Raw genomic sequence first — 26,709 nt, 5'->3', positions numbered from 1 at the left:
TCCTTAAATGAAAGAACACATTGTACCAACCACCAACTAACAATTCTAAAATCTGCACACCACTCAAATGTCTACCACTGGAAAGGAACATGGGTAGACGTTCACAAAAATAACCCACTTTATCTGTTAATTTTTTTTGGTCAGTTTGAGGCATTTGAACTGGAATGCTTGAACCAAATATGCAAATAAATTAATTACATTGAAATCAGACTAAATCGTTCTCTGTTTTTTGAAATTCTTAAAGAATTTAGCATTCTCTCAAACGTTTCTCAGGTTATTGTTTAGGGTACTTGCTCCAGTTCCAAACTATGGCTAACAGAAATATCTGCCTCTATCTTGGAAAATAGACCTCACAGTAAATAGGAATTTCCCAGGAGTGATCATGAAATCATGGGTGGAGCTCAAACGTCTTAGATATAAACCACAGGGAATTGTAGTGTTATAATAAAAATCACTCTAACACTGTTCCCTTTGCCAGAATTGTTCTTCAATTCTGGCTCTGGAAGATTGGTTTAAATTCCCTAACTTCCTCAACACCCTTCTGAGCTATTCACCACACACATTCCATCAGGCTGTAAACATCCAATCCCACTGTTTGGAAATCTGTCAGTGCTAAGCGTTTTTGTACATACGATTCACCTGTTTAATATATATTCACTTACCAAATACATGAACCAGCATTGTAATTTATTATAGAAATAATAAACACACAAAATGTGGAAAGGGAACGATGGCGTCATGCATGTGGGATTACCAGTCGGGCGTGTGCTTACAAACCCCACTGGTTCGTTTCAGGACTACACTCTGAGGCAGCATCGGAATGACTGCGCATCAGGCACACCTAAGGCGCTCTGCTCGGAGATGCAGGCAAAGCAGCAGCAGCCCTCCCATGAGCCAGTGTGACTGACGCTGGGGTGACATCATGTCTGCATGTAATACGCAGGACTATACTCCCTTTAATCGAAGACTGCACGCGGCCAGCTTCTTGTTAACCATCTTCCCAGCACGAGTGCAAATCTATGTCACTGGGATACATGCAATAACATACCATGACCGACTTGGTGAATTCACATCTTTGACCACAAGGTGGTGCTCAAAATCAATGACTCTGAAGGCATTAAGCGCTCCCTGCAAAACTACTTCACAAACCTTGAAGTGAAATTCCTTTCCGGGGAGACACTGAGGGAAAAAGGGCCTGTTGTCATTGATGTCAGTAATTGTGACATAAACCAGCATGGTGGCATTCCGTGGTGGGGAGCCGTGGTCTGTCACTAGGACAGTCATGTGATGATGGGCCTGGTGCTCACGATCCAATGCCGACCAATTGATCAGCTCACCTGGGAAGACAGCAAAACAAGACAGGCACCATGCTAGAATACTGGCATGTGGTGACGAACCCATCCAAAATAATCCACGGGAAGAGAAAGCAAAGCGAAAGCTTTGACCCTCAAGACCATTCACGTACAAAGCCATTCTGCTCTGTGTGACCGTTGACAGAACTTGCTGCCGGCTCTGGTGGTGTGTGCCTATAGTCCCAGTAGCTGGAGAAGCAGAGGCAGTTAGATCATGACTTCGAAGCCATTCTGGGATAAATGACCAACCAAACTCTGCCTCAAAACAAAATGATCTCTGAGGTTGTTCTGGAAAATACCACTTGAAAACTTCTTTATCATTTTTTTATTTCAAATTACCCACCATTAATTATTTGTATCCCCCCCAAAAATGAAACCTATGATTTGGAAGATTTATAATGCTTGCTTTTGCTGTGCCATAGAACACAGAAAGCACATAGCCTGTGCATCCTAAGTTCTGGATTTGGTTTTCAGATCCACCTGCCTGTCTCCCACAGCTGACGTCCAGGTTGCTCTCTGAAGCAAGCACAAATGAATATTTTATGGTATTTTTGTAAGCTGTAGATTATTTGCCTTTGATATCATTACTTGGTGATAACATGAAAAACATATTTCCTGAATAGTGACATGCCTTTTACCTATGTCACTGTTTCTTTTGCCTCACAAAATGTGTGTACAGCAAGAGGCAATGACTTCCCAAGTGACTTCCCTGCCAATACTTTTCAAAACGTATTTTGTAATTCTTTCTTGGAAATGTGCTACCTCTTAAGATCCCCTCACACTTCAGCTTGGAGAGTCAGTCTAAACTCCTAACGGCCTGTGCCTGTTGCCAGGGGCCTGCAGAGGCCACACATGGCTTTTCTTCCTGCCCAGCCTAGCACTGGCTTCCTTGCCAATTCATGAGACTGTTGCCACCAAAGTTCCTAGTCCTGAGCTGTTCTCTCACATAATCCAAATGCAACGACCTTGCCTAGAAACAGAAAACTAAAATGAAAGAGAAAGTCCAGGTCTGGTGAGAGTTGCTGAGTCAGTGAACTTAAGCGTAGTATTTACTGTAACATTAGCCTCATAAACCATACTTAAATGGTGTTTATTATGATGGTGGTTTTAAAAAATCATTCATGCAACAGCATTTTTAAAGTTCCTACCTGTAACTCTGAAAGCACCAAATCTAAATTAGCAAATGAAGTTTTATTTCATGAAAATTCTCCACAGGGTGGTTTTTCCTCGTCTCTGACTGCCTCTTTCTTTAACTACAGGTCTATTTTCCAGCTACTGGAACATATGTTGCTGCATTTTATATTAGCCACATTTTATGTTTAGGTATAATTTAATTTATTTTATTTAAATTTAATTTAATTTAACATAAATTATAAAGTAATTTATATTTTAATTTAAGGTGTCAATGATCAACATTTGATCCTCTTTTTCTTTACCAGAATGATGCATAAATATTTCTAGTGGTTTTGTGATCACAGTAAATTGCTTTCCAGTGTGACCTTGATGGAGTTTCACAAAATATATCTTTACTTTCTCGATATAGCTATACAGGAAATGGAATAATAGGTGCAAACAAACCATTTTTGCCTTTTCCCTGAGCAGAGAACATCAGGGTTCCCCAGACATAAGGTGCTGGATTTATAAGAAGGGCAGGAGCACAAAAAAGCAGGTTTCAGGATTGCACTGGAGAGATGGTTAATGGAAGAGTATATAGCAGACAGGGGTGAGGCCTCCTAAGAGAGGCACACCAAACAAGCCTTCACATAGGACTAATGATGTACAATTCTGACCGTGCCTCTAGAGCGGCCTGAGGTGGCGAACGCTCACAAATTGCTTACTGGTCAGGATACATTCTGAGAACATATCACTAACTGGTCTCATCGCTGTGCGAGCATCATGGAGTATACTTGCACAGCCCTAGCTGGGGAAGCCTCTGTGACACACCTCTGCCACACACTACTGCTCTTGGGCTATGACCTTGAGCATCCGGTCACTGTAGTGGACACAGAAGGCAACTGTAGCATAGAGGAGGTAGCCATGCTTCTAAACTGTCTAAACAGAGAGAGTAAGACAGGGCAGAGGGGTGCTTGGCAATTGTCAACGCCATTATAATGACATGGTACCTCTGTCCTGAATGCAACCCATCTTTGACTAAAACACTGTGCAGCTTGGGCCTGCACTGGCAATGTATGATGGGGGCGGGGAAATCAGAATCAGGATAGGTGAGCCTGTTCTCAATGTCAACTTCATTTTAAAATCACAGCACTGCCGCAAAATACTGTTTGCCAAAGACCAAGTTTAAAATTTACTTGTGCTAAAGATTTGAGGGTGTTTATTTTTTATTCTGATTTTTAAAAATACGGATGAACGCTGCAAACAGCTACCTGTGTTAGGGTTCATCTTGAAGAATTTTCCATCCGTCAAAAGGAAATAGGAGAGCTGTCCGTTCTTCCCAGAGTCAGCATCAATGGCTGTCATTCTGCCCATTACCCCTAGGGGGATAGGGCTCTCCTCAATGTTCAAAAACACTTTGTTCTGCAGGAAGGCCGGGGAGTGGTCGTTCTCATCCAAGACGTGAACGATCACCAAAGCGCTCACATTCTGCAGCAGTCTGTCCCCTGGGATTTGTGCAAACACTCTGAACTTGTATGTCTGCGTAGATTCATAGTCTAGCTGTCGCCGTAGATAAATCCACCCAGTGCGAGGGTGGATTCGAAACACTGCAGAGTCCACACTGACAGCCAGGGAGTGTATGATCTTTGAGGCCGGGTGCCATGGAGACAGTGGGTACGCCTGTACCTGCAGGATTTGAGTCGACAGTGGGAGAGACTCACTAACTTCTACCTGATAGACCAAATTTTCAAAAGCTATGGCTGGGATTCCTTCTTGGCTTTCAATTACTACTGTGAGTACCAACTGGGACGCCTGAGGAGGAACACCTTGGTCCTTAGCCACGAGAGTCAGCCTGAAGTCTCCATGGCTTCCCAGACTCTCCCTGAGGTACAGAACCCCACGGCCTTGGTCCATGCTGAATTCGCTTGGTTGGGAGTTTGCGATGCTATACCGGACCAGTCCGTTCAGCCCGCTGTCTCTATCCACTGCACGTGCAAGATACAAGGCCGTACCAGGCGCAGTGGTCAGGGAGATCCTAATCTCATCTGAGGCTGTGGGAAACTCTGGGCGGTTGTCATTGACGTCCATCACAGTTATGTTCACTTCCGTGCTGCTGCAGGCTGGGGAGCTGCCGAGCTGTGCCTGGACCGTGAGGACAACCATGGGCTGTGCTTCATGGTCCAGAGGCTTCAGGGTGCGGATAGTGCCCAGCCATCTGTGAATGGAGAACTTGCCTTCCAGATCGCCAGAGGAAATTCGATAAGTGATTGCTTCTGAGGAATCTGAAAAAGAAGAGAGCATACAAACATCATATGCTGAAGTAATGTCATCTGAAAGCAGTGCGTGATCCACCCTGGAGAAGAACACTGTGACATCTCCACCCATTCAGAAAGACTGGCGAGGTACAGGGCTTACCCCTGCTTAGTGACCAAAGGGAACAGCCAGAGGACAATGGGAAAGTTCGCCATTGCTCTCTTCATCTTTCTTGCATTAGGTAAGTGAGAACCACATTAAAAAAAATAATTTAGACTTCTTTTATGAGGAAGTCAAGTGAAATTTGTGTTAGTATTTTTTTCTATGCTATCCACTTTCTGAATGACGGATACCCTCCACAGAGGTGGAAAGAGGAAAATGAGAAAGGACAAGAAGGACCAGCTCTCAGGAAGGGAGTTTCCTTCCCGGACTTGTCCCGAAGAGTTACCATGTGTAGACATGGCAAGGGGACCAGGCAGGAATATCTGCTCAATTACTATTTAGACCAGCACAAAGCCTTAAATCATTCAAACTGGTAGCAAAAAGGAAATGCTTAAATAAGATACACTCGCTCTGTAGTAAAAGCGGGTTGTAGATAGGTTAGCTGAAAAGCCACACAAAGTAAGTGTGTAGGTGACAGTTATTAAAAATACATTCTTAATTAAAATATTTAAAGTGGATACACTTTATACACCATAATTATTATGTACTACATCAAGCATTCTTTTAAAAATTACCCATTATTTTTTTATAAAGAAAAGGATCAGCAGAAACCACATTAAAATTACAATAAGGAGGCCAATGGGTATGTTTCCCCATTTATTTAGTAAGGATTGAAGGAAATACTTAGGGTTTTATGGCCTGATGAAACAGGAAAATATAGTCATGGACTTTGGGACATGTTAAAAACTCAGCACTTACTTAAGGACTCTCTTGCCTTCACTGTTCCAACGAGAGTGTCCTCTGGCACGTCTTCATAAACTGAGAAGGTGTACTTGGGCCTTTCAAACTCTGCAGGAGCCAGCGTGGTCTGCGTGACATGGATGGTGACATCAGCATTGTTGGCAGCTGTGAGCCCGCCGCCATCTCGAGCACAGACCATCAGAAAAAGAGTGGTGGCTTCCAAATGGCTGAGAGTTGATGTTAAGTAAATAATCCCTGGGTAGGGAAACAAAGAACCAACCAATTGTCAATACAGTGAGTACTAATGGTAGTACCTAGTCTAGGGACTTTGTGTATAGTGTTTAATTTTATGTGTCCACTTGACTGGGTCTTTGGTTTCCTGATTTGATCATACAGCATTCTGAGCATGTATCAAACAGTGTTTGGGGATGAGACGAACATTCAAAACCAAAGACAGAATACAATAGCTTTTTCTCTGGAATGTAGGTATGCTTTCTCCAATTAGCTGAAGGCCTGAATAGAACATAAGCACTGACATAGGAGCGTGCTGGCCCCTATAATTGCATGAGCCAATGCCTTGTAATCAATCTCTTCACATCCTACTGAGTGCTTCACCGGAGAATTTAAATTGACACGTTTCTTTTGCAACAAAGAAATTTGAGCATGCTTGCAAATGATATCCAGATTCTTCCAAGCAATAATTTCCTAGAGTTTAGGGGCATATCGCCTAATCAGAAGAATTTGTGCTGCCCTTTTTCTTACTATTGTATTGGCAGTGCCAAGCAATGAGAATAATGGGTTAGAGGTCTCACTATTCTCATGTAGAGTTAACACACTTATAGGGTGCTCACAACCTGCCCAGGTATCAGGATCCTAAGAATCAGAAGTTCAAAGCCAGTCTCAGCTACTGTAATGGTTAGTTCTGTCAACTCTATACAACTTCAAATCATCAAGGAGGAGAGCCTTAGTGAGGAGTAGCTAGATCAGGCTGAACTATGGGCATGCCTTTGAAGAATGGTCTTAGTGGATGTGGAAAGACTCAGTCTGAAAGTGTACAGCACCATTCTCGGGTGTGGTGCCCTGAAATAGTAAGATTAGAGAGTGTTGGCTGAGCACCGACTGTGATTGCCTGCCAAAGTGCACAAAACTCATTCTAGGAATTTTTGCTACAAATACTTCCAATCTGGTTTTGGTATAGTTTGTAAAATAACAAACTATTATTGCTTCGTTATTCAAGTATGGCGCTGTCCAGAAGACTGTAGAACCATTGGGAAGTCGAGCTTACGTGGACATTCTGTTGTGTCACAGTCTGAACCACTCTGACGCCATTCCTTTCCCACCCTGATGGGTATGACCTCAAACCATGAACAAAATAATCCTCCTCCTTTCAACTGAGACCAGTCAAAAGGTTACAGAAAGAAGAAGATGCATTAGTAGGTATGGATTGCTACAACAGAAATATCACATCCCAGGAGGCTTGAACAATAGAAATTGATTTCTCATGGATCTAGAGGTTGAAAAGCTAAAGGTCAAGGCAACACAGACCCTCCCACCCTGGCAAGTGCTTTCTCGGCAAGTTTGCAGTTAGCTATCTTCTTATTACATCCTCACATGGCAGAGAAACTTGGATTTTGTCCCTTTTGTTCCCTGAGAATGCTGTCTTAGTTACCTTTTCATTGTGAAATAAAATAGACAATTCAAGGTAGCATCGTGGCAGGGAAGGGACAGAAGGTGGTCACATGACATGTGCAAACCGAAAGAAGGAAACAACGTTGTACCCAGCTCGCTCTGTCCTTTCCAGCAACTTATGGGTCGCAACCACTTAGGCAAACCTCTCTCTCCAAAATATTTACATTACATTACATTAAGATTCATAACAGTAGCAAAATTACAGTTATGGTGTAACTATAATGGTAATAGAAAAAATAGTTGTCACACAACTCCTAGGCACTCATTAAAGAGGTTCCCCATATCAAATCTTAATCATGGGTATTTTTAAACCTATCCCTCCTACTTGGGATATTTAACCACAGGGGATATTTAACCATAGCACACTGCAGTTTCTGTCACAAAACCAGACAGACAGGATGCCTTGACTCTTGGTTAAATTGTCTGACCTGAGATTCGCAGGAGTCCCAGTCTTGTGAACTTGCTTAAGATGGCTTATGAGAGATATTTCTGTGATAGCCGCATGGCCTGCTTAGCTACTGTGGTATACCCAGAGCATGAGTTCACTCTCCCAGTTTTAAAATAGTCATCGTTCTCTTGCACTCAGCAACTGAATGAAATTCGTGATGCCTTCCTTTAAATCCCAGCCTTCAAATGCTATGACTGTTAGACAAAGGCTGGTAGTTTTCTGATTCTATATGCTAATTTTATGTTCTCAGCACTAGGCCTCCTTGTGAATGATTTTGATTAAATCTTAACAGAAACAGGCTCTCCCATAGACCTGGCATCTTAGACATTTTCCATATGGGGATCTGACTCACAGAAGCAAGGCAGGACATCCATTCTTTTGAGTTTATGGAATAATAAAAGACTATGGTGTCAGATTCTTAGACTCAGATACAACTGCCTTCAAATCCTTGTTCTGTCAAATCAGAGTTGGCCTTGAACAGTTTCATAAACCTTCTGAATCTATTTGTGACCTAGAAACAAACTGCAGAATGGCACCACTGAGTGTGCAGATAAGCTGTGAGGCTCAATTAAACAGCATCTGCAAACATGTGGCATATCACAGGCCTGAGGAACATGGGCTCCCTGCTACAACACTAGCACTCTTCCCTCCAAGAACTTGGGGCTAAGTGAGTAATTCCATGTAGCCCCAAAATATCATCACCTGTGGTGAGTAATTAATTTAAAACTTTATGCAGAAAGGGAAAGATGGGTCAATCACAGGGACATCAATATTCTATAAAACCCTGTGGAAAAGAGCACATAAGAAATGACCTAAGAATAGAGCAGGGTCTCATCTGTCCTCACAACCTTCCTACTAAGTCACAAAGATGATTTTGGAAGAGGCCATAATGGCCCTTCTCATTCCAGCATATCCTACTACCTCAATAAACTGGCGATTTTATGTAGCCCGGTCTTAACTGTGCATTTTCTCTTTGTCTTCCTCTACTGAATAGTTCTATTACCTATATTATTTATGGGTTTACACTGTGTGCATTAAAGTTAATATTTTTAAAGTACTTAAAAATTCTCTCTAACCTTATAAACATAGATATTAACATGAGCAGTTGACATGAGTGTGGGCCCACAGCTCCCACTTGGGGGGCCACAATACCTGCCAGTGGACTAGGCTGAAAGACCAGAAACTCTATCTTTCAAGTGGTCACATGAAAGTGTCTGAAATTCAAGAGAACCAACTGCACACATTTACTCCCTTCAACCTAAAGGAAAAGACAGACAAAAACTCTTCGAATACCTTGACCTGTGCAGTTGGTTCTGTTGCCTGAGGGAATCAAATGAAGAAGTCACAATTTTCAGCAATGGAAGAGCAAAGAATCCCATATTTTCTGAAGGCCAGATGACTATAAAGGCAGCCGAATAGGTTGAAAGGTCTGCTCCCAAAACACACATCTACTTGCAACCTCTGAAGTAGGCTTTTATAATATGGTCTCTGCATGAAACTGAAGGCTTTCAATAATGACTAAAGTTCTTCTAAGAAGAAAGAAACCAAGAAGACTCAGATGTAAAAAAAAATACCACATAAAGATGAAGACACGTTTGGAGGTAGTGCTGCCAAGAGTCAAGAATTGCTGGCAGCCACTGAAAACTGTCCGGGAAATAAAACACTTAGCTCTCAGGCATCAAAGGCATCAAGCCCATAGCACCTTTGTTTCAGATGTTTGGCCTCCAGAACTGTGAGTCAGTACCATGCTGTTGTTCACAGTACTTTGTTACAGCAGCCCTGACGAGCTAACTCAGAGAGAAAGCACCTGGCGGAGCATGGTCTTTGAAACCATAGATTCTTGGCTGACAGGAATGGCTTGAATGATCTTATCCAGGTCACTTCTCTTCTGTGGATTACCTTCTAACTGGGCACACCACACAATACATTAAGACAAAATGATCAACACAGCCAGAATATGGATAAAAGTCAGTGATGCATAGAAAAATGACCAATCAACACTGTCAAATGATGAAATTAGCACAGATTTCATTTAAAGACCTTGACTGACTTTTGTGGTTCTAGAATTGGGCCATGCTTTGTGATTAAAATATTCTGAATGAGGCAAGCAGAGGAAGTTGATTTTATAGCGGGAAAGGGGCAGAAGAAAGAAGAAACAGAAAAAGTGACAGGTCATTTCAAAGCTATTTTTCTTGTAAAGATTAAAGCGAAAGGGAATTCCTTTTCTTGTTGGCTGAAATTGTCTGCTTTATGGATCAGGTCATGAACTCTCTCTTGACATTGTTCAGGGAGTCATCATGTGTGATGTCGTGTTGGTTTGGTCTGTGCATCCTCATGTAGAACCAATACCTGTGCAGATTTTGCTTAATGACATTCATTATTGTTAATAGACTAGAGCTCTATATTACCATATCTTTAATAGCATACCATTTTCCTCCTCCTCACAGGGAGATTCTGACAAGGGGAACAAACTATTTTTGAAATATTTAAAAATAAGATTAAATATACATAATAAAGCCAAGCTTACATTATTGCTGTTCTTTTATGTCTATTTAGGGTTTGGCGGCTAGAGAAAATTATAGTCTTTAGAGAGAAATTCGTGTGTATGTTGGTGCGTGTGGCAGTTGTAACCAAAGGTTGACTCACACATGTGTCTCAGTGCTGCTATAATTACCTTCCAAACAATAAACAACAAGATAACTGACAGATGCTCCTTGAATAATAAAACAGAAGCCTGCTTTATCTGGGTGCTTTAGAGAGAACAAAATTAGACAATACATAAGTGATGACAGTGTATCTGTGGACTGCTGACAAATGAAATTTAACGTCTTCCTTTGCTGTCTCCTTGACCGTCTTTCTCAGATGGACTCTACCCATTGGAAGTTTTCCACTGTGACAGGGTGTACTGATGCCTGCTCCACATAACCATCTCACAGGAGACAGGCCACAACACTCTCTGAGCATCTAAGTCTCCGTGGAAGACACAGAACACTAGTCTTCCATGGATGGATGGATGGACAGGCATCTACCTGCTGGAGTTGTGTGAGCTCAGATATCAGTTATACTTGAAGCAGAGGTAAAGGCACTTCCAATTGCCTAAATATGAAATATCTAAATGCCCACGCCTATTGTTAAGGACCTTATAGGTGTGTGCAGAAACGAAAGTGTTATTACTAATACACTAATATATTAACTCCTTGCTTTTCATATGGATTTTTAAGGCATAGCAAGGGCATGGTAACTTTTTAACGAAACTGTTCATGGTCCAGAAATATGTTATCCTAGTTACTTTGGCTTTAATTACCTTAACAAAGAAGATTTGGTCAAATCCTACAATTTGCTTCAAATATGTAACATCACAGATATTAGAAATAATTTGACAGGCTGGAGAGATGACTCTCAGATTGTGAGAGATAACTCACAGCCACCACTCCAGCTCCGGAGAATCCAAGTTGCTCTTCTGGTATCTACAGGACACTTTCACATATGTACACACACAGATACACAAACATACTCACATGCACACCTGCACACACATAGAGGATAGATAGACGATAGATAGATAGATAGATAGATAGATAGATAGATAGATAGATAGATAGACAGACAGAGAGAGATGGACGAACAGACAGGCAAGCATTTTTCACAAAAAGTAAACTACTTAGTTAAAAGAACTTGGAAGTTCTATTAGATTTTTCCATCTCAGTGTGAAATTTTGCTACGAGCTTATCCCCTCTGTGGCTGATTGGAGTCCTAAGCATATGGTGCTCCCTGAACACACAAAAGCACAGGCATACAGTGACTTCAGCACGCACTCTAAAGAGCTCCTCTAAGTCAGCAATTTTTATCCTTTTAAGAAATCAAGTTTTAAACCATGCAGTCAATATTTTCCATATCTGTATATGAGAAAATACAGAAATGTAACAAGAAAAAAATGAGATGCTATAATTTTGACTTTCAAAGTAATACTTCTCTCGATGTTCACGATCGTGCACATGAAATGAGACAGCCATAGATCACCGATGACCACAGAAAGTAACCTCGGTGGGGATTATCTGTTTCAGACTGGTCCTCAGACTCCCTTCCCAGGAGCAGCTGCTTTGTAAAATGTGAATATACGGTCTCTGAAAGAATAAGTCAACAATAAAAGGGGCTAAAAATTAAATCATGTCTAGAGACATTGAGCAGCATGCTGCATTGAGCCTTGACTCTGATAATCTGCCAAATCCTAGTGCTCTTGAGAGTGAGCTTTCCCTTTAATGAATCTGTGGTGTTCAGACAGCAGAAGACCACACCACAGTCTTCTATGGGTAGGAAGAGGACAGGGGTTGAAAATCTATCCGGGTTTTGTCTGATAAAATTATTCCACAAAGTTTCAGTCGCAAGATGAACTAGAAATGAATTACTTCATCTCCAGGGGGCTGCAAAGAAAATTGTCTGATTTGAAACTCAGTGCTAGAGGTGATAAACATTTCTTCTGAGAATTCCTGAATGGGAAGCAGCTCTTGTATTAATCTGAAGTCTGGATTAACAATACAGCTAATGTGGAAAAAAATTGAAGCCAAGAAAAAATGTAAATGTATAGACATAATACTGGAGATGACCTGAGTGATACAACATAGGCCAAACATACAGGATGCCTGGGGTTCCGTGGTGCACATGCGTGTGTGTGTGTGTGTGTGTGTGTGTGTGTGTGTGTGTGTGTGTGTGAAAGAGAGAGAGAGAGAGAGAGAGAGAGAGAGAGAGAGAGAGAGAGAATCAGACAGGCAGACAGACAGAAACAGGATATAAATGAGGACAGATATGTCCCTAAGGCATTTGAACAAAAGCAAAACACAAGTGCTTTTCAGAGCAACCCACCTTCATTCCCGGGGTTCAAAGAATTCTCTCAGATAAAAATCCAAACTCACAGTTTAAAAAGAAAAAGGAAGAAGAATGAGGAATTACATAAGTGTAGATGAATCTGAGAAATAGATTAAAATAGGAAATAACTTTAAGAATACAGACAAATGGGGTTGGGGATTTAGCTCAGTGGTAGAGCGCTTGCCTAGCAAGCGCAAGGCCCTGGGTTCGGTCCCCAGCTCCGAAAAAAAAAGAAAAAAAAAGAATACAGAGAAATGCTAGAGTTAGGACAAAAGTTTGAAGATTAAGTCAGCCATGTACCCCTTGGAAGAAACGGAATGACAGGGGAGATGGACCCATCGGTAAAGTTCAGGTCCTCAGCATGCACATGACAATGCCAGTATGATAGCATGAGTCTATGAGACACAGGCAGAGGTCAGCCAGTCTAGGCAAGTCAGCCAGCTCCAGTGTCAGTGAGAGAACTTGGCTCCAAAGATGAAGTTCAGAGTTATAGAAGACACTGAAGGAAACCTCTGACCTCCACATGTATGTGCACACGCATTTGCTAGCATCTATATATAACATATGAACATACACACATACACACATATGCACACACACAAAAGAAACAATACTTGTAAAGTACCCCCCAGTTACTTCTACCTGTTCTACCTTACAGCTTTGTCCTTACGAGCAATCCTCACAATGCCTGGATTATCATTAGATAAAGGACAGCAGAACTCTAACTTTACATGACGTTTAGGTAGGAAGTATGCTATTCATGTCAAAGTGATTAGCTTCTCCTCCTCCCTTTAGATTACCTCTTGTCTGCTCTCTCACCTTACTCACTGGAGTTTCTAAATCATTCATGGTTGAAGCGAGAGGAGAGAAGGCAGAGAGTGGGCAGGAAGCACTGCCTGACAGGCAGTGTCATAGCGACCTAGCAGGAAGATTTCTTAGACTGAGCAGTTGCTTAAAAGCCATTTTCATTTTTCATCAGCTTTCTATTACCATAACAAAGACCCAAGAAAATCAACCTAAAAGGGTTTAGTTTAGATTATACTTTTGGCTCAATACAGGTCGTAGGAAGGGTAGCACAACTCCTGATTACATCTCAGAAGTGGTGTTTTGTCTCTGGGTGAGCTTCCTGTAATGATAACAGCAAGACATGATCCTATCGGAGAATGGGTGTGGTCCATAGAACATTGGAAAGTTCCACATGGCTTGTTGTCCCTTGGCCTTATTATTTTTGGTCTGTTGGAACCCAGTCCTCTATGATGATGGCGAATGACAGAGGAAGCAAAGACAGAGAAAATATGAGATGCAGTCCTAAGATTCCCCTTCAGAGGCAGCCACCAAGAACCTTACATCTCCCTTAGGCCTGGTCTCCTAGAAGTTCTGCCATCTCTCAGCAGCACATAAGCTGTGGACCAAGCTACAATCAAATGAGCCTTGGGAAGATGCTCAAGAGACAAACTGTGGGAAGCATATTCTTGGCTACTCTGGGGCAGCCCTATAACTTCTAATCTGAAGCTATATTCTAATCTAATCTTTACTCAGAATGTTTGTTACTGTTTCTTGTCTACAAAGAATTGGAGGCACGCCCTGTGCTCCTGAAGAGACAGAACCTAACAACAACACCATTTTTCTTTCTCCGAATGTAACCAGGAGAAACATTGAGCTCTGTTCAGCCCTACAAGCTTCTGGAATGTGGTTTGCCTCCACTTCAGAAACTACTCCTTTATTCTGCTGCCAGCCATTTTTTTCCCTTCAGATTTCTCAGATGACTGCCAGACACGAGTCTTCTGTGAGCCTTATTCTTAGCTCAGGGAACATGTACTAGGTTCTCTGAACAGTCAATGAGCTGCAGGTAACTCACCCCAGAGAAACATGGAAATCAACAGCAGCTCCCCAGGATCTATCAATCTTCTCTCTCCAATCTGTCAACCTTTTATATCTTAACAAGATGTGACTCTTTCCTATAACCCACACCACACAGACCCTGTGGAATGCAGGGCTTCTTGCTTACTTTACAGCTCAAAAGTACATTTTAGTTTTTTGTTATAAATACCTAAGACTGTCCACCTCCAGATCTGCCACTCTGGAATCATCAGGTTTTCTCCTGATGCAATTGGAGCTGTCCTGAAAAGTGCCACAGCCCATGTTCCCTCTGTCCCATATCACCTTGTGTAGCTATTCTAGATTTTGCTGAATTCTGTGTTCAGTACATGGGGATTTCCCTGAGTTACTCTTTCTTGTGGAAGATACACACAGTCCCTTAATGAGGAAGAGTGGCTGAGAATGCAACTCAGTGACAGGGCATGTGTTTAGTACATGTAAGGACCTTGGCTCAAGACCAGAGCCAGTACACACACACACACACACACACACACACACACACACACACACACACACACACACAGAGAGAGAGAGAGAGAGAGAGAGAGAGAGAGAGAGAGAGAGAGAGAGAGAAGTAATGAAAAGCAAAACAATGCTCCCGTTTGGTCTACAGAAAGTGTTTTGTTGTCTTTTAATGTGCTGACCCAAAGGAGAGTCAAGTGAGGAGTCCAGGAAAGCAGTAGGAAGGAAATAACCATTAGAGATACACTCCTGGGTCTAGGAAATTTTGTTGAGTGAACATTCACCACATGGAGGAGGGGTGAATCATTGAAACCGTGAATCTGTAGATAAAACATTTCGAACACGCACTTTCTTTAAAATCTTTAACACACACACAAAAGCATGGAAATCTATCTGAATTTTTAATTCAGTCTTTTTTCTATTCAATTTCACAGGAGCAGAGTTTACAAACAGAAAGTGTAATTTGAGTCTTGTGTGTGTGTGTATGTTCATGTGCATATTCATGCCACATATAAAATATAATTAAACTAAATATACACATTTAGCATCGTAAATAGTAAAATCATAAAAGACTCCGTTAGTACATATTGGACAGCTTGCAATCTGTAACACTGTCTTCTTAATACTTTAAAACACAGTGGTTGTTTGGCTCCCATTTTTTATGACCCTTGCAAATCGTCATTAGCTACTGGTTCAAGGACCAACCTCAACCTTGAAAGACAAATACCAATAAATTTACAGATCACTGGTTATTTTGTGTTTTAATAAGTATTTGGAATTACATACTGTGTTGATCTGTTTTTGTTTTCAACTTGACAAGCCTGGAGTCACCTTCAAAGTGTGTCTTAATGAGGAATTATCTAGATCAGTTTGACCTGTGAGCATGTCTGTGGGGAGCTGCCTTGATTAGTTGATGTGGAAAGAGCCAGACCCTTATGGGCATCACCATTCCCTTGGCAAGAGACACTGAACAGTTCAAGAAAACAGAAAGTTAGCGGAGAGCAAGCAAACAAGTGAGGAGCGTATGCTTTGCTCTTGTCTGTGGAGAAGATGTGACTGTCTACTTGAATTCCTGCCTTGACGTCTCAGTAAGGTTCAGCGATCTGGAGCTCTAGGGCAAATAAACTCTCACACCCACTGAAAAAGGAACTAGAACCCTTACAAGTCCTTAGCTGCATTGTCATTTGTCTATGTTCTCCATGGTGTCACTTTTTAATTTAAGTCTCAGGGGAAAGGGGCTTTAGATTGGCGGAGTGGGAGCGGTGAGAAGACGGATTATGAAGATCGTCTGTCAGCTGATCCTGCCACGTTTTAAATGCATGTGACCGGTAGTTAAGCACTACTAACTTTCAGGATCAAATATTTTGGAAAAGACACAATACTCTTAAACGTATTGGAAATCCTCCCTATAAATTAATCTGTTGATCATTACTTGAGTTGTAAAATGGTCTTGTGAGAAAGAATGAAAATAAGAAAAATAGAACTATCTCCTAATATGGAACATAAAATAAATAGTTCCCCCCGAATAGTAATAACCCAATAGTAATAACCCAATAGTAATAACCCAAGCTGTAGAAGAGTGACACTAACTCCTTATTAATTATTGGTACTTCCAAAGTCTCTTCTTTTTCATTCTGTGGCAATAGAAAGACTTACCAATTGTTTGGGGTATACATTGTAGCAGCAGAAAGGACTAGAATAGACATTTTACTTTAAATTGAGAACCAAATGACATCTTAAGAAAAAAATACATTTATTGCAATACTCCACTAAACTAGTCAATTAAAACAATGAGTTTAAAAATTAGTACTTAGTTTGGTGCTTGGAACAGGCTTGTATAGGAAGCCACAAAGAGAGATCTTCTTACCCCTATTTACTTGAATAAGAGAATCTGTATTTGTCTTACCTTTTTTTCTGCAGTTTAAACATAGTCCCAACAATAGAAAGAACACAGGATTGGAAGTTCAATAAGAAAACCAAGTGTTGGGTTTATAACTTTGCCCGTGAGTAAGTCGGATTCATAGGCTATGAACTCCTAGTTTATACATGGATATAAAAATCCTGTTTATCTACTCGAAATAGTAAATAAACTTCCCACAATCCCAAGTCCCTGGCATGTCCTAGAGATGTCCTCCAGCCCTGCCCACTGCTGATTTCCATCCTCTCTCCCTTGCTCTCCCTACACCTGATTCCCCTGCCCCATTCCTCTCCCCATCCCCTTTCCCACCCAATCCCCTCCATCCATCCATCCATCCATCCATCCATCCATCCACCTCTGATATCTATTTTATGTTCCCTTCTGAGAAAGAGTCAAGCATCCTCCTTGTTACTTGGTTTCTTTGGGTCTGTGGATTGCAGCGTGGTTATCCTGTGCTTTATGGCTAATATCCACTTATCAGTGGGAGCATTCCATGCATGTTCTCTTAGGTCTGGGTGGCCTCACTCAGGATGATATTTTCTAATTCTCCATTTGCCTGAAAAATCCATGATGCCTTCGTTTCTAATAGCCGAGTAATATTTATTCCATTGTGTATGTGAACCACATTTCCTTTTTCTTTTCTTCAACTGAGGGACATAGCATAGCTTCCAGCTTCTGGCTCTTATGAATACAGGTGCTATGAGCAGAGTGGAGCATGCGTCCTTCTGGTATGGTAGAGCATCTTTTAGGTATATGCCCAGGAGTGATATAACTAAGTCCCGAGGTAGAACTATTTCTAATTTTCCGAGAAACTGCCAAATTAACTTCTATAATGATGCACTCCCACCAGCAATGGCGGAGTGTTTCCCTTGCTCCACAACCTCAGGAGTATGTGCTGTCTCCTGACTTTTGATCTCCATTCTGATGAGTCTGAGGTAGAATCTCAGAGTCATTTTGATTTGCATCTCCCTGATGCAAATTGAACATTTCTTTGTTTCTTGGCCCTTCAAGATTCCTCTGTCGAGAATTCTCTGTTTAGCTCTGTACCCCATTTTTAATTGGGTTATTTGGGTTGTTGATGTCTAACATCTTGAGTTCTTTATTGAGACCCATCCCATGGGCAAGAACCAATCCCTGACACAATTCATGATACTCCGTTATGCTTACAGATAGAGACCTAGCATAACTGTCCTCTAAGAGGCTCCTCTCAGCAGCTGATGCAAACAGATGCAAAGACCCACAGCCAAACATTAGATGAAGCTCAGGGGAGTCTTGTAGAAGAATTGGGGGAAGGATTGAGGGACCTAAAGAGGATGGACTCCACAGGAAGACCAACAGAATCAACTAACTTGGACCCTAGAGGCCTCCCTGAGACTGAATCACCAACCAAAGAGAGAGCATGCTCTGGATCTAGGCCCGCCTCACATATATGTACCAGATATGCAGCTTCATCACCATGCAAGTCCCCCAAGAACTGGAGCAAGTTGGTTCTGAACTTGTCTGCTGGTGGATACCCTTCCCCTGTCTGGGTTGCCTTGTCTGGCCTCAGTGGAGAGGATGCGCCCAGTCCTGCAGAGACTTGATGTGCCAGGATGGGGTGATACCTGGGAGGGCTCCCCTCTCAGAGGAAAACAAGAGGGGAGAATGGTGGAGGAGCTGGGTAAGGGAGAAACTGGAAAGGGGGCAAATGTTGGGATATAAAGTAAGTAATTAAATTAATTAATAAAAATGTATTTAAAAGTTTATGTGGGACATGATCTTAATCACCTTTTCCATATATTGCCTATCTCCACTTTTGGACATATCACCATGTCCCTTCTAGTTTAATTTTCCTTTGCTCAGTGAGGCAGTGGATTTGTAAAGAACTTTTCATTTCTGCAAGTCTATGATCTCGTACTGAAAGCACTCATGAGAAAATTCTCTAACATGCTTTTGTTTCCTTTGAAAGTAACATTTACTCATTAGGTGCTCATGATTAATTTCAGAGTCTGTCTTGCATGTACAAGAAAAAATATTTATTTGGCATGAGCAGGCTCACAGCCCTTATAAAATGGGGTATGGTATTAATTTATTAAGTACACAGCAGAGCATCAAATGTTAAAGCACAGGAGAGTGGCAATCAGGAAGAATTATGAGAACCGTTGCATGGTAAGAAATCTGAGCATAAAACTAACATTAGGAAAGAAAAGAGTCTGCTCTGAAAACAAAGAAAAATGGCCCATGCTACATTACTTATCATCCACACTGAAGTCCTCACAACCCATACAAACGAAACATTGCAATAACACTGGGGCACCGCTGCCCTGGGCCGGCAGGCGGCTACCCATCTGATTACTTATTTTTCTGTAGCACAAAGCTTAAACTTTGTGTATACCACAACTAAACTTAGGTCGGGCAGCACAAGCCTATTCCTGTAAGCACTGTTGAGAGGCATGTCTGCCTGTGTTAGTCACTGGTGTGCCCCACGAAGTTAGGGCAGTGTCTTGTATACGCATTGTGGATGTGTTGCACAGGTGGTCCTGCTTACACTTTATGCCTTAAGTAGATGAGCTACACAGTCATGTGTGTGTGCACATGTGTGTGTGTGTGTGTGTGTGTATGCTCACATGCGTATGCATGTGTGTGTGCATGTGTTTGCATGTGTGTGTGTGTGTGTGTGTGTTTACATCAGAGTTCTACAGTGCATATTTTCCTCTGTAGCTCTCCATCTTAGGTTTTGAGGCAATATCTCTCACTGACCTGGCAGCTAGCAAGCCCCCAGGAGCCTCTCCTTTGCATATATGGCCCCAGATAAGATCACAGACGCTGAATTTGGCAATTAAGTTGCCCTTAAGTGAAAAAGAATTAGGTAAATAAGATGAAATCATGGCTATTCGATGGCTGTTTTATGCTACTATGAAGAGTACTTTGAAATGGAGGCTTCTGGATGTGGTGGTATTTACCAGCTAGGAAAAAAAAGTATGCTACTAAAGAGGCAGAGGCAGGACGATTATCACAGATTGGAGACTTGCAAGAAGTTCATCTCAGGCCAGCAAGATGGCTTGGCTGGTAAGGATGCTGGCAGCCAAACATGAAAACCTGTGTTCACCACACAGTGAAAGGAGAGAATTGTGAGAATTGTGTTTTGAAACTTGCTCCCTGACTTCCACATGTGGCCATATACAGATGCACACACACACACACACACACACACACACACACACACACAAACACACACATATACACACATATACACACATACACAAACACAAACACACAAACACACACAGAGTAAAAACAGTATTAAGCAGAATAAAACATATCTACACATAATTTATAAATAGAATAAAATACTGGCAAGGAGAGCTATTAATAAATCTACTCCCTGTGTTTCTCCCTCTTAAAACTCAAACCAGAGTGGCCTGCCTCTTGCCCACATCAAAGCAAGCCACTGGACTGAGCAGCGAAGACTCCAGTCAGAACCTCTCGCCTCGTGCCTGAAAGCAGCCTACAAAAATGTTCTCTGAATGAGCAACAAACATAGGAAACCAGAAACAGAACAGGAAGATAAACCCACAAGAGAAGACAGCCACAACACTGACACATCCACTTCCAGTTTTCTTCAAAATAGTTCTTTTCCCAGAAGAGCACACTAAGTTTTCAAGGCATGCATCTTGGTTGTGGCAGAAGCAGATCGATGAGTGATCTCTTCCTCTGGAAAACTCGAACCTCCAACACAAATTACGTAAGCTTTCAAATAGCATGCCTGGGACAAATAAAAACATCATCCAAATAAAGAATGAATAGACTGACGGCAAGAGAGTGGGGTTCCTCCAGAGATAGGCGAGCGTTTGGAGGGCCAGTGATCACATAGGTTGACTCACTGGGTCTCAGCCTTTTTACTAGATGACTACACTACCTGCCAAGCACTGTAAGAACTCAAGCCCCAAAGGGAGAATGAGAATCAGGTACATTGAGATGAGGTTGAAAAATCCCCACTGTAAACAGAAAGGTCTCACCCTTGAAAAGAAATTCATAAAGCTAAACACAAAAGGAAGAGAGAAAACATGAAGTGTCCACACAAGTTGAGAGTAAAAAAAAAAAAGTGGGAGAATGGGACAGGGTTCCTGGCCATGCCATGTCACAGAGAGGATTTTAAACCAAGTTTTGTTCCTTATTATCAATGGAATTCCCAGGCAGATCCTTGGGAGGTTGCAGTAATAATTCAAACCACTTTTCAATTATGTCTGTTGTCATGTATCCACTTACTTCACAAACGTTTAATGACGGTGCATCTCAGGACTTTTCTATCGCTACTGCCTTTCATAGAAGTGGGCTTTATGGTAAAAGAAAAGTTACTAAAACACAACAACTACAGAAGGGGACATCCATATTTCAGGACTCCACCTTCTCCTCCTTGAGAACATCTGTTGATAGAGCATGTGATATGGTCACTATGGGAAAACACATACAGAGAGTCCACAACGTCCAAAACAGAGCATCCACTTCTGGGTATATGGCCAATGACAGTAAAATCCGCATACCGAGAAGGCACCTGCCTGTTCTTTACTCTGTGGCATTATTCACAATGGCCAGGATATGGACTGGACTGAAGTGCCTACCAGTGCATGGCTGAGGAAAATGCCAGGCATGTACCCCAGGCTACTTAGTCTTCCAAAGGATATTCTATCACTTACGAAAACATGAATATCCTAGAAGACAACAGTGCTAAGCGAAAAGAGCCATACACAAAAATGCAAACACTGATCACGCTCTTCTGTGGGAGTCAAAAGAAAAAGTCAATGTGACAGCAGCCTCGAACATAATGGAAGTTGCCATGAACTAAGACTGAGGGAAACAGGATGACCTACTAAAAGGACATTTTGTTTCACTCAAGCAGAATGGAATTTCTGACTATCTATTGTACGAGATAGTGACTATAACTAATAATAATGTTTAAACTTGCTTGCTTTAAAGTAGATCTTAATTGTACAAAGGACCAAGAGTATTTGAGGTAACATATGAGGTCACATTTCATAATCGATATAGACATTGGAGCCCTACTGGTATTCTGAAAACACACACTGGCTTCTGGGTTTCACCATGTGAACTTCTGGAAAGCCCTGGTACAGGTTGGCACTGCCCATTCCCTGGACAACTTTTTCCCATAGCTAGCAATGACACTGTTCCATTCTCTAAAGGTTAAAACAAAACATAACCAGTCCTCCTGGATCACTTACAATTTGTGATTAAATACAACTAAATTCCAAATGTTGTTTGCCTGACAAATGTCTTCCACCCAAACACACAACCTTCAAACCTGCCAACAACAGTAGCCCAAGGCTGCTTTCATTACAAACTTGGTCTTTGCTTTAAAAAAAAGTCCCTCTGATGTGTCCCTAGATAATGACCTACACAAAGCCTCTCTATGATTAGTAATGGCATTTGCTGTGTAGAGAGTGCCAGGAAGAGAGGCACAGGGCTCTCCATGGCCCACAGGGACAGAAAATTCTCCTGTGAACAGAATGCCTAACAGCTCCTTCTTCAAGCTCTTCCAGGGGCTCTGGGATGGTGAATGTGATGTCTTTTCAAAACAATGCACTAACTGCTTTTAGATCCCGTCTCCTGATTATGGCTGACCTATATATTTTTGGCAATGTTACTGCCCTACGGGGCCTGACTATGACAGGCAGTTAAGGTCCTCAGTTAAGATGAATTTTGAAAAAGCCTAGATAAGCAGACTAATTTCCTACAAACTATGTTTCTCTGATCTTGAAAATGTTAAGGGGGCCACGTCAGTGAATTATTTTAAGCAAGGGAAATTTTGCCTTCTAAAGACCCCAGGGTAAATAACTCACCCCCAGATGTCTTGTCGCATGCCAGAGGGGGCTCACCTTGCAGGCAGGAAGAATGACTAAGAACTGGGGCTGGATGGAAAGGCAAACATAGTACACTGTGTGTCCTGTGCAGACAATGACAGGCTAGTCATACCTGTGGTCATCACAAATAAGATAATGTACAATGTCTAGCTTGGATTAGAATGACCTCTTGAAGGACAACTAGCTTGTATATACAGATAACACAGAATTAAAGTTAAAAAAATTTATTCTAACCATTTTCAGATCTGGTAAAGAAATGAAAAAGACACCAAAATGTTGTCTTGACTTGTAGCCTCATTTTGAAGCCAGGCTATCTATAATTATCAACAAAGTTACTTGAAATCGTGTGTCTTCTAAATATTCTAAACATTACTTTGACAACAACAAACAAGATAAAAATAAGTAATGTTTGAAATACTTAAACTTGTAGAAAATTCAGATCACTGGGTTCCTTGGCAGATAAACAGTTACTGTGTTTGGGGGAAAAGATGAACTTTAGCTATTATTTCAGAAACAAAGAAAGCACCAGGTCTAAAGAAATGCCAGCACTGGTACAAAGAACGGCATATACTGAGTCCTGCTCCAGCATTGGCCTCTCGGTCACTGAAGTGAGGCAAAGTCACCCATAGAAAAGATGCTGGAATAGACAGAGGGAGATAAACTCTTGCAAACGAGGCACACCTGGCTGCTTCTGCATTTACTGTTTTTAGTCTTCATGACAACCTCCCAACACAGGATGACTGGCATTACTATGAAACTTGGGTCTCTAAAAATCCTGAGGTCTTGGTGAACAGAGGTGAAACTCATCCAGGTCTTGACTGACAAAGCACCAGTCCATTTCAACACACAATGGTGCCTTCTGGATGGTCAAACCTTGCCACACTCCTACTATGGACAAAACATGGCTATTTCTAGTCTTCCTAATTTGGGATATTAAGTAGTTAAGAAGTTTACAAGCAGAGGGCAATGCTGTCCTTAGATCACATACCTGTAGTGGAGTCAATGGTGAAGAGAGATGACTGATCCCCTGGGATGAGTTCATAAGCCACTGTTCCATATATTCCAGAATCTCTGTCACTGGCAAGAACGTTGATGATCTCAGTTCCTGGAGGGGTTTGGCCACTGATGCTTGTCACATAGGTTGACGGGTTGAAGACAGGGTAATTATCATTCACATCCTCCACTTCCACCCGAACAAAAGCTTGGGCACTAAGACCACCCTGTGAGATCAACCAACAGTGATTACAATTGGGCTTCTGTGGACACTGGAATCAAATATAACTGACAACAATCCCCAAACAGACTTTGAAATAACAGAGTGTAGTGTGGTATGTTATGGTGCCTGTGTGTGTGTGTGTGTGTGTGTGTGTGTGTGTGTGTGTGTGTGTGTACCTGTCACTGAGATAAAATTACTAACAATGACCCTAAAACAAACTTCTGAAGCAATAGAACACATGTGTTCTATTATATATATCTTGGATATATAGATATATCTTGGATTCTTCTTGAGCTGTAAGAAAATCTCATTAGGAAATGATTTGAGGAAGGGCAGCTTCTGAGGGGAGCTAGACTTGTGTTTTCTAGAAAATTGAAGGCAGGTGAAAATCTGGTACAAAGATCCTGAAGCAGTAGCATGGTACCTTGAGCTGCTCTGCTGAGAGATAGAAGGAGAGCAAGGGCCTATCGCTGGAGGACAGAGTTGGCTATGGGGATCACTGGGGTCACAGAGCTCTTCACCATCACAGAGTTCTGAGCACACAGGCGGCATGGTTTAACTTTAGTTTTAACTGCTGCTCTGACTGAAGTGTTCAGAACAGACAGCAAGTACTGAGGGCAGAAATAGGGAGCAGTGGGGGTTCTTGGAATCCCCATGTTTGGAATAGACAGTAGACTTAGTGAAGAAAGGGACAGCAAAGCAATTTGTCCTTTAGCAATGGGGGTCTTATTCGAATCCATAGAACTTATGCCATGTTCCAGAGGGAGAAGAGAAGATTGGAAGTAGCCTATAATGTCTGGGACCCTGTATGACCTGACTAGCCAAAAGCTAGTAAACATTCCCACCACTAGACTATTTATTTGTTTGAGCTGGTATTCTTGAGTTACAGAACACAGAGAAATCAAGGTGTCGCTCAACTTAAGGTTTCTATCATACTGTCTAGCTTTCATGGTGCTGAAAGTCGCTGTTCACACAAGAAGAGGGAAGTGATCATCATAATGTCTACCCAGCTGTCAGCCATGTGAAGGACAGTAACAACCTGTCTGAAAAGACGTGCTTCCTGATGCAGTGATGGCAGGAATGTCGTGGGAGACAACTAACCACCTTCTGATTGCATTTTAAGGGATGTCCCACAAGTTGAAACCCATACCTGGCCCCTTTTACTGGGGCCAAAACCCTGTAGTTAGATGGTCTATAGGTCCTAGGGGAGAAACCTCTACCATTACTTTGCTAAATTAGCATAGCATCAAACTGACTCCTGATGAGTTACACATAGATCAGTGCATCTACACCTCATCAGAGAAGCTTCTTTTGCAATAGACAGGGATTAACACAGAAAGCCACATTGGTCAAGCTGTAGAATAGCAGACTTCAGAATGCTCATCTTTACTGTAATGAATCTATACCTATATTACACCCCCTCTCCCAAGGCTCAGAGATCACTGTAGAAGAGTTAGGCGGAAAGAATATCCGAAGAACCAGGGACCGTGGATGACTACACCAAGGGGATGCTTTACAGACACAGCCAAGCAGTTAGACATAAGAATTCACAGAGGGTGTGACGGTGTACAGAAAAGCGTGTAAGCTCAATCCAGACAAAATTCCAGCATGGCGAGGGGAGGTGAGCATGAAACCCTACCCCTAGCTACAAAACTATTAGTAATTAATAACTTCTGGGAGAAAAAGAGTCAGAATTCCTAAAGATGCAGGCCCTGGTAGTTTGACCATACTCCTGTGGAAGGCTGCATATCCAGGGTTATGTGGGCAGAACACACTGTACTGAATGGTTTCAGAGTTTTGTTTCTAAAAGGACACAAAGTTGTGTGGATAGGAAAGGGAGAGAGAGGAGTGGGTCTGGGAGGAGTTGGGGTGAATATGTTCAAAATATATCATACAAAACTCTCAAAGAAATGATAAAGGGGGGGGCGTATCTTTTCTCCTGAGGCTGCATGGTTTGGGAATTCTGAGATTCCCTGGTTTTAGAAAGGTTAAACAGTACATAAAGCAGTGGGAGGTGCATCCCAGACTGTTTATTTCATGTTGGCTCCATCTAAAACCAAAGGGGAAGGAACAAATAAAATCGAAGGAAATCATCTCCTTGGATTTTTCCCTGTTTTGAAGGAAAACATCTGTTCTTGCTTCCCAACACCATTTTCCATTTCTATCTGGCATATTTTGAGACTTTCAGATCTGACAAAAGTCCTTGGTAAGTCACAGCAGCGGAGGGGAGGAGGACGGCTCTCTCACTTGTGACCCTCCCCCCAGGCTCCTTTTCTTCTCTTAGCTGCCTTTCTAAGCTATGGAGGAAGGCATCAAGAAGAATTAAGAAGGAAGGACACCTAAGAAGGCTTGAAAAGAGAAATGGGCTCTGTGGCCTCTCAGAACACATGTGGAAGAGGCGGCCTGAGAAAGGCATTGTGACTGATAATCAAGAATCCAGAAAGGGCTCTCACTGCTGTCCCATGTATACCATCCTTTTGGGATTAAAAGAAATTGAGAAATCCATAATTAGACATAATGTTATTTTTTCATGTTCTGTGTGGAATGAGGCACCAGACTCCTACCAGTTACTATTCAGAATAGAAGAGACAATAGCTGGTTTGGACCATAATGAAAGTAATATGCATTCGGCCACCTGTGTATGTGCAGATCCAGAACGGCCTCCATCACCAGGAAAGCTAGATAGCCTACAGGAGTCCTGAGAGAGGTGGAGAGAGAGGACTGCAGACCTGTAGATGGACTGTAAGCATGTAGGA

At 41.9% G+C, this 26,709-nt stretch overlaps 1 protein-coding gene across 2 annotated transcripts in view; it reads right to left on the bottom strand.

Moving 5' to 3' along the window:
• The window catches only part of Dchs2 (dachsous cadherin-related 2), a 208,027-nt gene that overhangs the window by 66,962 nt on the left and 114,356 nt on the right, over positions 1-26,709 (bottom strand). For both annotated transcript variants that reach the window (XM_017591290.3, XM_006232535.5), the window contains exons 3-6: positions 23,726-23,957; positions 5,640-5,876; positions 3,737-4,747; positions 1,150-1,337 (exon numbers count right to left, since the gene is read on the bottom strand). In XM_017591290.3, coding sequence (XP_017446779.1) covers positions 1,150-1,337; positions 3,737-4,747; positions 5,640-5,876; positions 23,726-23,957 — 1,668 coding nt within the window. The remainder of the gene's footprint in view (positions 1-1,149; positions 1,338-3,736; positions 4,748-5,639; positions 5,877-23,725; positions 23,958-26,709) is intronic.

The sequence above is a fragment of the Rattus norvegicus genome, chromosome 2, assembly GCF_036323735.1.
Source record: "Rattus norvegicus strain BN/NHsdMcwi chromosome 2, GRCr8, whole genome shotgun sequence".
In the NCBI taxonomy this organism is placed as follows: Eukaryota; Metazoa; Chordata; class Mammalia; order Rodentia; family Muridae; genus Rattus; species Rattus norvegicus.
This window is presented reverse-complemented; position numbering and strand designations above follow the sequence as displayed.